A 15,532-nucleotide genomic window follows, 5' to 3' on the forward strand; every position below is an offset into this window, starting at 1 on the left:
CTCTGGAAAATATATGTGAATCATTGAAATGCCCACTGTTTTAAAATTTTATACTGTTCTCTCACTTCTAAAAACTAGACTAGCCTGTAAAGCAAAGACAGATTCACCTGTCAGACTAAGGTTCTCCAACTTGTCTCCTAACAAAATCCTAGTGGTTATTAGGCCAATCTTAGTTCTGCCACTAAATTTGAAAAATCTTTTCCCAATTTACAAAAAAATTAAAGAGTAGAAATGTAAAAAACTTTCATGCATGTCTCATCATTTTGGAACCTACTACTATTTATCTATACTAGAATCCACCAGAAGATGGCATCAAACTTAATAATAAAATATATATATTGCTCTTTAAAAATTTGATACTGCAATATTTTATGGTATTTCACAAAGAGCAGAGGTTTCCAAGTGTTCTACCATCTGGTATGCTGAGTGTTACTAAGTGTTCCTGAGATCATTTACAAAGCACTGCTTTCTAGAACATTTTCTAGTAGATCAGTGGGAACCTGGAGACATTACCACAGCTTCTCCTTCCAAGTGCCAGAACTACAGAAGATAGATGGGGGTGGAGGGTCATTTTACACATTTCTCCTAGAGGAAAGGCCCATGGCCCCTTTGGACACCTCTGCTTCAGATAATCTATAATTGACATGCTTCATATTTCTTCTAACAGCAAAGCAATCAAGAGAAAATGTTACCTGCTTCCACACATTTCTCATCAATCTTCATGTCATCTTCTATAAAAGAGTATAGAAAGGGAGAAACAGAATTTAAAATGTGTCTGCATTAAAAACAAAATTCCCGGCCAGGCATGGTGGCTCATGCCTGTGATCCCAGCACTTTGGGAGGCCGAGGCGGGCGGATCACCTGAGATCAAGAGTTCGAGACCAACTTGACCGACATGGTGAAACCCTGTCTCTACTAAAAATACAAAAATTAGTCGGATGTGGTAGCACATGCCTATAATCCCAGCTACGTGGGAGGCTGAGGCAGGAGAATCGTTTGAACCCGGGAGGCAGAGGTTGTAGTGAGTCGAGATAGTGCCATTGCACTCCAGCCTGGGCAACAAGAGCGAAACTCCATCTAAAAATAAAAAAAAATAAAAATAATAAAAAAATAAAAAAATTCCCTATGTATGTCAATAAAACTCACAAAATAAACATAAAATTAGGTATGTCAATAAAACTCAGTCCACTTTATGATAAATTTACAACTATTGCTTACTTGGAGAGATAAAAAGGGCTCTCCTGTATCAAATGAAAATGTATGATGTGGGAGGCTATATAACATAAAATGGTTAAAAATTAAAAACCACAGGCTTTTGAATGCTGCACAAATTAGTTGACCTCTAAGCCTCTGTTCTCCATCTGCAAATGGGGAGAGTAATAGTACCTACCATATAGGCTAGGATTGAGAAAATGCATGAAAAGCTCAGGCATGTGGTAAGTACTCAATAAACGTGAATTCTCTTTACCTTTAGCTGAAGTATATATAAGAGAATAAAGGAATATAACTTTAAAAACTACTTATCCTAATTCTCAAAACTCTCTACAGCATGATCTAAACCCAGCTTGGAAGGTTGTCATCTGCTTCTCTCCTTCACACATCTTACGCTACCATTACAGTGGACATCACGGCCTTTGCTTACACTGTTCCCTGTGCCTGTCATGCTTCTAGGTCCATCCCAAACACTGATCAGAATGAATACCCCCTTGCAGAGCATTTTCTTCCTACTACCTTGAACTGTCTGCTACTGCACATCTATTCTACATCTATAACCATTCGGGGGGTTGCCTTCTTTGTTCTCCTAGACAGCTTCTTGAAGACAGGGACTGCCTCACTAGTTTTTACAGACTCTTAGTACAGTATTTTGCACATAGTGGGCAAATGGTAAATTATTTCTTAAATTGAGTTTTCTTTTAAGTATCAAAATAGTTGATTTGAATAAAGGTTCTGAATTTTTTTTCTTTCAGCACTTTACATCTTGTTTCTAGCAGTGCCCAGCACATCCCAGGTGGTCAACAAATACTGATTTAATAAATGAGGCTTATACGTGTTCCAAAAGTACATAGTCTGTAAAAGTGTAGTCCAAAGCATAGTCTGTAGAATAAGCTATACTATAAAGTAACACTCATCGCCACCCCTTAAAAACCACATCACTCATTAATGTTTTTAAGTGAAATATGAAAAATTTTATGAAATAACACTGTCTCATACAGGTAGGGACACAGATAAATGAGTGGCATGGTTGAGATTTTCTGCACTGTCATTTGTTCACTTATATTCATTTAGAGATTATTTTCCTAATTAATTAGATTAATTTAATTTCCTAGTTAATTAATTAGATTGTTATTAGCCATCCATAACAACAGTGAGTTCAATAGTTCCCAGGACATAACAGAGTTGTTTTTCTTTAGGGCAAACAAAGACTACAATTTTCATTTTTATTTTACAGACGAAGGTACAAAAACCAGGCATGATTATCTAGTAACAGCACAAGAAGCTCTGACTTTTCTGAAGCTTGACTCTGGGATCTAAGATAGGGCCACTGATTTTGTTCTCCCTAAATCAATGATTCCACATTATCAGCTAGGATAACGTACTGAATTGTGTTCCCCCCAGTATTCATATGTTGAAGCCCTTGCCCTCAGTATGGCTATATTTAGAGAGAGGGCCTTTAAGGAGGTAATTAAGGTTAAATGAGGTCATACGGCTGGGGCCTTAATTTGATAGAACTGGTGGCCTTATAAGAAGAAGAAAACACATCAGATCAATCGATCTCTCTCTCTTTCTTCTTCTTCTTCTTCTTTTCTCTCTCTGTCTCTCTCTCCTTTCTCTCTCCCTCTCTCTCTCACTGTCTCTCTAAGGATGCACAGAGGCAACACCACATGAGCACACAGTAAGAAGGTGGCTGTCTGCAAGCCAAGAAAAGAGGCCTTACCAGAAACCAACCCTGCTGGAACCTTAATCTTAGACTTCCAGCCTCCAGAACTGTGAGAAAATAAATACCTGTTGTTTAAGCCACTTAGTCTGTGGTATCTTGCTATGGAAGCTCAAGCTAAGACCATGGCCTTATCACCCACCACTACCGTAGAGTTCCCAGCTCCCCCCTCCCACCAAGGGCTATGCCCAGGCTCCCCTTCACAACTCTTAACAGTGCAGCCTGTAACATGACCCTGAGTAGAAAAACCAGAAGCAGGCACCCTGGACTTGCCCCTCTCTCCGTCTCCTTCTGCTCTCGCCTTCCTGTGTCATACACTTTTTTGTTTTGGGGGGACACAGATTGGAGGCTTTTTCCCATAGATCAGCCTTCAAAAGTCATTCTGCAGTTCTCTGGTTTCCTTTTCCAAATTCAAGGATGAACTGTGGTTGGTGGCTAAGAGGACACCTCTTCTTTCCCCTCTCTGGAAGCAGACAACGTCTTGCTTTGGGGTGTGTGTGTGTGTGTGTGTGTATGTGTGTGTGAGAGAGAGAGAGAGAGGGAGAGAGGGAGAGAGACAGAGAGCCATCATAATGAGTCATCCAGATGGTTGGGCATGGAGAAGGGGAAAGGCTAGTAACTGAAGGTCCCATTTGTTCCCTAATGCAGGGCCTTTTAGACAGAGGGAATCTTGAATCCAGACTACACTGTTTGCAGCTACTGACAACTGTTCTTACCTTCTCTCGATGTCAATCTCTTCATCCATAACATGGGAATAATAATAATAATTTCACTATGGTTTTATTGTTAGGTAATGTGTATAAAGCAGTTGAAACAAAACATCTCATCAGTTTCACAGCTTTTATTAAGTTCTTGCCATATATTATGCTAAACTCTGGAGCTGCATATAAATGTTGCTTCTCTTTTCTTTATTCCTCTCAGTGTTAGGACAATTATACTTTGCATGCATATCTTTGAATGACATATTTTTATAAATTAAGGTATTAATGACTATAACATTACTAGGTATACAGGAAGAGCTTAATAAATAGCTGAATTGAATTAAAGTGAATTTTTTAAACTACAAGAAATTTCTAAAAGACTTTGGAGATAAGAGTTTTTTCCTAAATACTATTTCTTACCTTCTTCCATAGAAATTGCTGGGTACAAGCAAATGATTGAAGCAGGGGGGATAAAAAGAACACAATATCTGTGCTATAGTTTCTCAGATTAATTTACAATAAGAAATGTAATGTGCAGAAATTATTGCAATTAGTATTCTCGGTTTATTCTCTAGAAATTTAGGGAAGATTTAGTAAGAAAATGATAAATGAATACCTTATAAAACTGATACATTTGTGAGCCTTGTTGGAAATGGGAATCTACTTGCTTCTGGTAAATCCCACCCTCTTCCATCCCAGCTAGTTCTACAAAGGTAGCATTCTATGAATTTCTGAATTAAATGCTTACTTCAGCATATTTTAGGAACCCAAATTTTCAATGGAAGGAAGGAAAGAAGACAGAGAGGTGGAGGGAGGGAGGGAGGAAGGGAAAGAAAGAGGGAAGACAACTATAAGTGCACCTTCAGTAAATAACTTTTTAATAATCATCTGCAAACTAACATCAATAACACTTCATTAATAAAATTGCCCTATATCTTTGGACTCAGTAGCCTGCCCCTAATATTTTTTTTGCGGGGGAGGAGGGTATAATAAGACTTAAGCAGAGCAGAAACATACAAAATAATATTAATTGTAGGATCATCTATAATAGTTGAAAATAAATGATCTTTTCAGTAGTTTAAAAAATAATCATGTCTATTGGAAACATTCCCTGAGAGAGGGGAGCCTTTAAGTCAGTGGCTCCAAACCTGAGGCTCGTGGACCTAGAGATTTGTGAGGATAATAATAGAGTTTTGCAAACTATTTTCAGCATGGACTTCTAGAAAGCTAATATAAATCACACAGGCCACATAAGCAAATTAAATGCCAACCAGAAGTTATACTACAGGTAATTATCAGATGCTGATTAGAAACTGTAATTAGCATTTTCATGTGCCTTTAATAAATGAAAGTTTGGTTTTTAAAAAAAAACTTTTTCAAAACATGGAAGAAGTAACTAAAATATCACTATGAAGATTGTGTCATGAAAAATATTTCTGATAAGATGTTAAGTGGCTGGCAAGATGGCTGAATAGGAATAGCTCTGGTCTGCAGCTCCCAGCAAGATCAGTGCAGAAGGCAGGTGATTTCTGCATTTCCAACTGAGGTACCTGGCTCATCTCACTGGGACTGGCTAGACAGTGGGTGCAGCCCACAAAGGGCAAACCAAAGCAGGGTGGGGTGTTGCCTCACCCGGGAAGTGAAAGGGGTCGGGGAACTCCCTCCCCTAGCCGAGAAAAGCTGTGAGGGACTGTGCGGTGAAGAAAGGTGCACTCTGGCCCAGATACCACCCTTTTCCCACGTTCTTCACAACCCACAGACCAAGAGATTCCCTCGGATGCCTATGCCACCAGGGCCATGGGTTTCAAGCACAAAACTGGGCAGCTGTTTGGGCAGACACCAAGCTAGCTACAGGAGTTTTTTTTTTTTTTTTTTTTTTTGTACCCCAGTGGCACCTAGAATACCATCACGACAGAACCGTTTGCTCCCCTGGAAAAGGGGCTGAAACCAGGGAGCCAAGTGGTCTTGCTCAGCAGATCCCACCCCCGTGGAGCCTAGCAAGCTAAGATCCACTGGCTTGAAATTCTCACTGCCAGCACAGCAGTCTGAAGTCGACCTGGGACACTCCAGCTTTGACAGGATAAAATTCATACATAACAATATTAACCTTAAATGTAAATGGGCTAAATACCCCAATTAAAAGACACAGACTGGCAAATTGGATAAAGAGTCAGGACCCATCAGTGTGCTGTATTCAGGAGACCCGTCTCACATGCAAAGACACACATAGGCTCAAAATAAAGGGATGGAGGAATATTTACCAAGCAAATGGAAAGCAAAAAAAGCAGGGGTTCCAATCCTTGTCTCTAATAAAACAGACTTTAAACTAACAAAGATCAGAAAAGACAAAGAAGGGCATTACATCATGGTAAAGGGATCAACATAACAAGAAGAGCTAACTATTCTAAATATATATGCACCCAATAGAGGAGCACCCAGATTCACAGAGCAAGTTCTTAGAGACCTACAAAGAGACTTAGACTCCCACACAATAATAGGGGCAGCCTTTAACAACCCACTGTCAATATTAGACACATCAACGAGACAGAAAATTAACAAGGATATTCAGGACTTGAATTCAGCTCTGGACCAAGTGGACCTAATAGACATCTACAGAACTCTCCACCCCAAATCAACAGAATATACATTCTTCTCAGCACCACATCACACTTATTCTAAAATTGACCACATAATTGGAAGTAAAACACTCCTCAGCAAATGCAAAAGAACGGAAATCATAACAAACAGTCTCTCAGACCACAGTGCAATCAAATTAGAACTCAGGATTAAGAAACTCACTCAAAACCGTACAACTACATGGAAACTGAACAACCTGCTCCTGAATAACTACTGGGTAAATAACAAAATGAAGGCAGAAATAAATAAGTTATTTGAAAGCAATGAGAACAAAGACACAATGTACCAGAATCTCTGGAAAACAGCTAAAGCAGTGTTTAGAGGGAAATTTAGAGCACTAACTGCCCACGGGAGAAAGTAAGGAAGATCTAAAATCAAAACCCTAACATCACAATTAAAATAACTAGAGAAGCAAGAGCAAACAAATTCAAAAAGCTAGCAGAAGACAAGAAATAACTAAGATCAGAGTAGAACTGAAGGAGATAGAGACACAAAAAAACCTTCAAAAAATCAATGAATTCAGGAGCTGGATTTTTGAAAAGATTAAGAAAATAAATAGACCACTAGCCAGATTAATAAAGAAGAAAAGAGAGAAGAATCAAATAGACACAATAAAAAGTGATAAAGGGGACATCACCACTGATCCCACAGAAATACAAACTACCATCAGAGAATACTATAAACACCTCTATGCAAATAAACTAGAAAAGCTAGAGAAATGGATAAATTGCTGGACACATACACCCTCCCAAGACTAAACCAGGAAGAAGCTGAATCCCTGAATAGACCAAGAACAAGTTCTGAAATTGAGGCAGTAATTAATAGCCTACCAACCAAAAAAAGCCCAGGACCAAATGGAGCTGGTACCATTCCTTCTGAAACTATTCCAAACAATGGAAAAAGAGGGAGTCCTCCCTCACTCATTTTATGAGGCCAGCATCATCCTGATACCATCAACCTGGCAGGGACACACACAAACAAGAAAATTTCAGGCCAATATCCCTGATGAACATTGATGGGAAAATCCTCAATAAAATACTGGCAAACCAACTCCAGCAGCACAGCAAAAAGTTTATCCACCACAATCAAGTTGGCTTCATCCCTGGGATGCAAGGCTGGTTCAACATATGCAAATCAATAAATGTAATCCATCACATAAACAGAACCAATGACAAAAACCACATGATTACCTCAATACATGCAGAAAAGGCCTTTGATAAAATTCAGCACCCCCTCATGCTAAAAACTTTCAATAAACTAGGTACTGATGGAACGTATCTCAAAATAATAAGAGCTGTTTATGACAATCGCACAGCCAGTATCATACTGAATGGGCATGGGTGAAGCTGGAAACCATCATTCCCAGCAAACTAACACAGGAACAGAAAACCAAACACCGCATTTTCTCACTCATAAGTGGGAGTTGAACTATGAGAACACGTCGACACAGGGAGGGGAACATCACACAGTGGGGGCCTGTTGGCGGGTGGGGGCTAAGGGGAGGGATAGCATTAGGAGAAATACCTAATGTAGGTAATGGGTTAATGGGTGCAGCAAACCACCATGGCACATGTATACCTATGTAACAAACCTGCACATTCTGCACATGTATCCCAGAACTTACAGTATAATTAAAAAAGAAAAAAAAAGATGTTAAGTTTAAAAAAATAAAAAGTGTTCTGTACTAAGAAAAATTCTTCTGCCTTGGAATGCTGTTAATCTATAACCTTACCCCCAACCCCGTGCTCTCTGAAACATGTGCTGTGTCCACTCAGGGTTAAATGGATTAAGGGCGGTGCAAGATGTGCTTTGTTAAACAGATGCTTGAAGGCAGCATGCTCGTTAAGAGTCATCACCACTCCCTAATCTCAAGTACCCAGGGACACAAACACTGCGGAAGGCCGCAGGGTCCTCTGCCTAGGAAAACCAGAGACCTTTGTTCACTTGTTTATCTGCTGACCTTCCCTCCACTATTGTCCTATGACCCTGCCAAATCCCCCTCTCCGAGAAACACCCAAGAATGATCAATAAATACTAAAAAAAATAAAATAAAATAAAATAAAAAATAAAAAGTGGTATTGCAGCTATTACTGTAACTATCTAAAATATGTATTCGCCACTGGAAGTTAATATGAAAATATTGTCATTGAGAAGGCATGTTTTCTTTTGTCAAAAACTGCCTATATAGTTGTCCTCATATCTTTTCAATAAGAAAATAAAAGGAAAAGTAATTTTTGGCTTGGAGAAGGGAGACATAATAAAGTGCGTGAGGCTTGCCCTGGGCAGATCTGTGATGTTGGTACTTTTTGTGCCCTTCCAGTCTCCTCTCCGTCCTTCTGGTGCCCAGTTCCCTCCCTTAACCCCTTTCCAGGGCCCACCTGAGGGCCATTTCAGACGGGCCTCGCTCAGTAGGCTCAGCTGGCCTCTGCCAAGCCACAGCACCTTTAATCAAGCATTTGCCACTGTGGAGCCTTTACTCACCACTCCCCAGCTGCTTGAATAATATTGTCTAGCAATCAAACTGCATTCATTAAGTAACAATTCCATCCCATATTTATTCACCAAAGGCATACACAATTGTTAATCAGTGCTTCTGAACAGTGTGAAGGTTAAGTCCTCTAAGTTGATAGAACCCAAATGAAGGTATATGTGTAGTTATGCAGCCTTGCTTGCCAGTCATGTATAATGCACATATGAGCTGCGGAGATCTTGGAGGGCCTCAACTTGGGGAGGGATATCTTCAGGTGTCACCAAGATAAGAACATATGCATTTTCATAAACTGAAAACTCTTCTAAATCCAAAGAAGGAATGTCAGTGGTAGGACTTCAGATGGCTGGCTGCCAGGGAGATTATTTGGGGGCAGTGGGGACATTTAGAGATCTCCTGGGCAGGAAGCCAGCCCTGGGAGGGAGGAAGCAGGCTCCCCCAGGATGCACATGCTGGGTCTGAGGTAGACACATACTGAAATTGCCTTTGTAAAAATTACATCAGTGAGAAAATTATGGTAGTGGGGGAGATCCGATCTAGCCCAAGCTCCTCTTGCTTTTAGCTTTCAAGCTGCCTTCATTCCAGGGTTAGCTTTGAGAGACATTTTATTTATAGTTTAAATGATAACAGTCCTTTCCCTAAAACTCAGCCGCCTTTATAAAGCTAATGAGAGACCATCAAGTTAGTGGAAGGAGAGGAGCCTGAATTCTGCTAAGGTGTAGACTGTCATAAGATATGCAATTTCCCCAATAATTCCTGCAAATAACGTCACTATTGTAGAACCTAAGATTGGCCTTTTGTGACATCATTTTAGGTTTTTTGCATGTCTGACACCTGTGGCTCCATCTGGACCCACCAACCAATGGCTCCTGTGGCTCCACCCAGAAGCAACTCAGTACAAGAGGACAGCTTCAACTCCCTATGATTTCATCTCTGATCCAACCAATCAGTAGCAAGTGCCCACTGAATAGCCACCCCCACCCCCTCCCCAAACTACCTTTGAAAAACCCCTAATCTAGGGCCCTTCAAGGAGATTGATTTAAATAACAACTCCATCTCCCATGGGGCATGGCCAGCCTCACATCAATTAGACTCTTTATTTACTGCAATGCCATGGTCTTTATTGCAAACAGGAAGAACCTGTCGGGCAGTTGCAATACTCACATACGGTTGACTTGAGGCAGGTGTGAGGCTGGTACGGCTGAGACCACCAGAATTCCCGTTGCTTCCTATGGGGGGGAGAAAACCATGCGACAAAAAACAAACAAACAAAAAACACTTTTTGTTAACCTAGATGAAACAGACCCAGAACAATGACAAACGGAATGTTTCTTAGAATTCTGCTGCCTTCACTCAAGTGAAAAGGGTGATTGCTTCTCCAAATACATTGTCAAATAAATTTTCCAAACATATAGGCTCTCTCATCTCTTTTTCTGCCTCACGGGATCTTTTCAGAACAACAAAGACTTAGAGTGACAATCTCGCACATGATCACAAGTTTGCACATGGAGTTTCAGTAAATGACCCGTCGTAAGCTGCCTTTCAGGCATGTTAGCCTGTCTTTGCAGTCTCCTTCGAATTCTCATGACATGTTCAGGTTTCCCTCTCAGGCTATTAGAGGCGCTCTACAGTTTCTATAGATAACTCTGCTCCTTTCTTGATCTCTAGAATCACCCCTGGGCTCCAGGGCAAGGCTTCACCTTTTCTTGGCACCTGAAACCTCTGTTGACTTGTTCCTCTTCCCTTGAGTCCCCCAGCAATTTCTTTGGGCAGGTTTTCCTTGCCTTGCCTACTTCAAAGCAACTTTCTAAGCAAAGTTGCTCTTCCTTCTTTATTCAACACTGTGAAGTTTGGAGCAAGAGATTTTGAAGACACTCTGTTCTTTGTATTCCCAGAACTGCAGCATCACCTTTACCTGGGAGCTTGTGAGGACTGCAGAATCTCAGTCCCCACCCCAAGCCTTCCAAATTAGAATCTCCATTTTAATAAGAGCCCAGGTAAGTCATATGTATGTTAAAGGCAACAAGCTCTAATTTAATCTCTCAAACTTTGGAATACATCTGAGGTGTTTGTTAAAATGCAGATAATCAGGGCCTCCCAGATCGCCTGCCTCCACTTCCCTGGAGATAAGGCCAGGGCATCTACATGTTTAAATCAAACTCTCCATGTGATTCTAATTCACAAGAGAGTTGAAGAAGGGCCAATTTAGTCCACCTTCCTCACTTTAGAAATGAGGAAACTGATCCAGGGAAGTCAAGCAATGTGGTGGAGGTTGAACAGTTAGCAGCAGGAGGCATCTATGCTATAATCTACAAAGTGATGGACTGGGATTCAACAGACCTGGGTTCCAGGCATGCGGAACCTCCTTAGGATCTTGGACAAATCTCCGAACGTCTGAAACTTAGTTCCCCACTTATGAAATGGGGCTCAGCGCATTTGGCATCGTGAGGACTAAATAATACATGAGACCTTACTGTAAACTCAATTAGCATGGACATGCAGGGCATTCAGATTCATTAATTATTTGAAGAGATAACATATACACATAGTAAAAATCTTAACAGTATAAAAAGGTAGGCTGGGTGTGGTGGCTCACGCCTGTAATCCCAGCACTTTGGGAGGCCGAGGCGGGCAGATCACCTGAGGTCAGGAGTTTGAGACCAGCCTGGCCAACACAGTGAAACCCCATCTCTACTAAAAATACAAAAATTAGTTGGACGTGGTGGTGCGCACCTGCAGTCCCAGCTACTCTGGAGGCTGAGGCAGGGAAATGGCTTGAACCCAGGAGGCCAGGGCTGCAGTGAGCTGAGATCATGCCACTGCACTCCAGCCTGGTGACAGAGCAAGACTCCATCTCAAAAAATAAAAACATTTAAAAAGTAAGGCTTCTTCCCTTCCTTCTGCTCAGTTTCTTGTGCATTCTTCCAGAAATATTCTCTGCATAATTAAGGTACTTTAATTCACAGCACATGCAGGCCAGAGCCAAGATTCTTGATTCCTAGTTAGGTGATGAGCTCTGTAAATAGCTGTTTCCTGTTTTTTAACCTTCTGTACCTTTCCTTGGTTACTCCATGGTTAATTACCTGGTAGTCTGATCTCTCTCTATCTCTGTCTCTGTGTCTCTCATTCTCTATCAGCTTCCTCTCTAGGCTTCACCCTGGCCTTTCTCCTCTGGGAGCTCCTGGTTTTTCATTCTTACAAAATGCTATCCTGTACATCTTCACATGTTCCCTCTGGGGGAAACTCCAGCAAATGGGGCCTCTCACTGGAAAGTCACGTCTACTTGCCAAAAATATTTGCTACTCTGGCACAAACCATCAACATCTAACTCCCCCAATTTGCAATATAGTCATTCCAAACTCCTTTAGATGGGTATTATTTTCCACCAATATGCCCTTTTTGGAGAAGCCTTCCTCCTCACTCTTTCACAGTTTTCTAAAATCAGATGTAATTTTCTACCTGTTGAAAGTAAAAACAAACAAGCAAAACAAAAACAGAACCCCCCCAGCTACTTGCATTCAAATCTGTCACTCTTATAAAGAGTTTAAAAAATATTTTATGCGCTCATTCACTATTCCTAAGCACAATGCTGCTCTTCATACCACTTACCCTGAGCAACTGAGGCGCTTGGTGAAGATGCAGATTCCTGGCTCAGTCCATATCTATTGAATCAGATCCTCAGGGAGGGGAGGGCAGAGCCGGGGAATCTGTATTTTACACAATACCCAGCTCATTTTTACTCATAGAAAAGTTGGAGAGGTGGGAAGAGAGAAAAATTGTTTGTAGATATCAAAGACCTCATTTACTGAGGCTCAGAGATACTGACTTCTCAAAAGCCACATCAGCCTGTGCTCGGGGCAGGCCTCTTGCCCAGATGTGGCAGTGGATTTAGTCTTAACACCCTCCTCCAGTCCTCCAATGTGCCTCCTGGTTTTCTGAATGAGATTCAGGAGAATCCGAGGTGCCTTCCATCATTCTGTCCCCAACAAGACATTTGCGTGGACTCTGCTATTGACATATTGCTTCTAAATGAAATTGTTTAATTTCTTATTTTCATATTAGGTTTTCATGTGGCAATGACTAAAAGCAGCATGAGAACTTCCTATCATCCTTTATTTGTGTGCTCCCCCAATAAACCCATAATTGGGTTTTGTGTGCTCCTTGCAAGACCCCTGCCAGACCCTCCTCACCACTTTCTGACCTGAAACCATGAGGACTAATCTCATTAGGGCTTTATCCCTGTTCATGTCCTTCAGCCCCCAAGCTCAGGTCACCCCTTATCCCCTGTGCTTTAATCCCTCTAAGACCCCTTCCACCCACCCACGCCCTCTGGAACTCACAGCAAATCTTCAGCAAACTCTCTTAGACCTCAGCCTCTTCTTTGAGCCCTTTCTTCTTGCTTTAACTGCAGCCCAACTCTCCCTGTGGTCTGCTTCTCCTGCAGCCTTCAAGAGGGGGATGTTTCCTCTCCCACTCCCAGTGGGGTGCTGGTGAAATAGCTCTGGGGGATGGAAGCCCTGACTCGGAGGCTCTGCTGATTTCTACAGTGTTGATGCTCTCACGGTGGCTGATTTCAAGCTACCATCCTGTCTTCACTGAACGTGGGTGTGTGAAGAGATGGCTCGCGTCACATGGCTCCAGCACATCCTTGTGTATAGCTTTCCTTCCACTGGGCCTGGAGGTGGGGGGTGTGTCCTTGCTTCTCACTGCCATTTCCAGATTATTCTTCCTCTTCCCTAGGAGCCCCCAGCTTTGAACATCATCCCACTACTTTTCTGGTAGCCATCGCCAGCTCGCTCCTGCTCACTCCTAGGTCTCAACACTGTTCTGTCACAGTTCTCAATGATTTCATCACACATACAAATGTCCCTTTCAGCACCCTGGCCTATTGGGTGCTTGATCTCCTCTTTTCCAATAACCTTTCCCTCATTCAACCTCAGCCACTGCCTCCCATTGTCATACCCAAGACCTCATCAGTACTGACAACAGCAATCTCTCCTTAATTTTAACTTCCAGCATCCCTTTCTCCTACTAACACTTCCCATCTTCCCAGCCCCAATACACCATTGACCTCATAAAGACCTGCAATCCATTGATCTTACTTCCTTCTCACCAATCCTCACCTGCTTCATTTCCTCATCTCCCTCCTAAACAGCTTACATGTCACACTCCATCCTTATAATCTGTCCCTTGGCCCCCTCTTGATTTGCTGTTAAATCCAACCCTCTGTCTAATCTGGACCCGCACCCCAGAAGCACTTCAAATGTATGACCTTTAACTTAAGAGGGCCTTTAATGCTGATCACACTATGTTTACCTAATCTGTTTGCTCTCCAACTCTCATGGAAACTTTTCAAGCTTTCTACTCTCTCCTTCCCAATGCCCCCTTCCCCACCCTGCTCTCTGCTTATGATTTCTCATTTCACTGAGAAAATAACAGTTAGGAGAGAACTTCCACAAGTGCCTGCCATATGCTCCACCCTCAGCTGTGCCCCATACTCCATCTTCCCTCATGGTACCATTTCTATGGATGAGCTGTTTATGATCCCAGATCAGGCCAAGCTCTCTTCTTGAATACTAAAGCATATCTCCTTCCACCTGCTCAAAGACATCGACAACAGCAATTCTCTTCTGTTTCTCCCTTATCATCAAAATGTTCCCTCTGGTGGATGACTCCCATTACTTATGCCATCTAAAAATTTCACTCACACCACTCCACTCTCCCCTCTGGCTATTTCTCCATCATTCTGCTCTGCTTTATCCCAAAATGTCTCAAAGAGTTTCCTATGCTCACTGTCATCCATTTCTTCAAATCCCACTCTAATGAGGATTTCGGCCCCACTTCTCCACTGAAATTGCTCTTATTAAGATCACTAATGCCTGTCATACTGCTAAATCCAGTGGTCAATTCTCAGCCTTCTCAGCAGAAGGTGATATAGCTGATGAGGACCCCATACAGTCTTGATTTTCATTCTGCCTCATTGGTCATTCCTTCTCAATATCTTTTACTGGTTCCATTTTTTCTTCTTGATCTCTTAACAGTGGCTGAGGCTGGGACTGCTGCTTCTTTCTATTTGCACACCCTCCCTTGGTAGCTCATCAAAACTCAGTAGCACAAGGTGAGGGTGGTGGGTTGAAATTGAGGTCTCAACTCAGCCTTGAAAGATGAATCCTTTTTTGTCTTAGTCTGTGCAGGCTGCTATAACAAAGTACCATAAACTGGGTCACTTATAAACAACAGAGATGTATTTGCTCATAGTTCTGGAAGCTGGGAAGTCCAAGATCGAGGAGCCAGTGGATGCAGTGTCTGGCGAAGGCCCGCTCCGTGACTCATAAATGGCACCTTTTAGCTGTGTCCTCCCATGGTGGAAGAGGAAAATAAGCTCCCTCAGGCCTCTTTTATAAGGGCACTAATCCCATTCATGAGGGCAGAGTGCTCGTGACCTAACCACCTGCTAAAGGCCCCGCCTTTTAATACTATTGCATTGGAGATTAGGTCTCAACATATGAATTTTGGAGAGGACACAAACATTCAGGCCATAGCACTTTTTAAGTTTAATTTAGTTTCCCAAGACTTTTCCCTGTTTTCTAGCTGATATGATTATTCTCGTCTCCTTGGTATTTAAGATGCTTAGGGTTTATCGATAAGTTGACATTTGGATTTATATACCAGTGTGTGTGTGTTCATTCATCTGCTTGTCCCTCTTTATCTCATCTTAACTGAGGTAACAGAAGCCCAAGAAAAATATTTTGTTTCCTGATGGTTCAGCCC

At 41.8% G+C, this 15,532-nt stretch overlaps 1 protein-coding gene across 2 annotated transcripts in view; it reads right to left on the bottom strand.

Annotated features, from left to right (window-relative positions):
* Nucleotides 1-15,532, bottom strand: part of MPP4 (MAGUK p55 scaffold protein 4) — a 49,501-nt gene that overhangs the window by 20,757 nt on the left and 13,212 nt on the right. Inside the window, exons 10-12 of one of the 2 annotated variants that reach the window (XM_063695096.1) lie at nt 9,926-9,990; nt 4,057-4,074; nt 693-731 (exon numbers count right to left, since the gene is read on the bottom strand). In XM_063695096.1, the coding sequence (XP_063551166.1) occupies nt 693-731; nt 4,057-4,074; nt 9,926-9,990 (122 nt within the window). The remainder of the gene's footprint in view (nt 1-692; nt 732-4,056; nt 4,075-9,925; nt 9,991-15,532) is intronic. The other variant, XM_063695095.1, reaches the window with a different exon arrangement.

The sequence above is a fragment of the Gorilla gorilla genome, chromosome 11 (genome assembly GCF_029281585.2).
Source record: "Gorilla gorilla gorilla isolate KB3781 chromosome 11, NHGRI_mGorGor1-v2.1_pri, whole genome shotgun sequence".
NCBI lineage: Eukaryota > Metazoa > Chordata > Mammalia > Primates > Hominidae > Gorilla > Gorilla gorilla.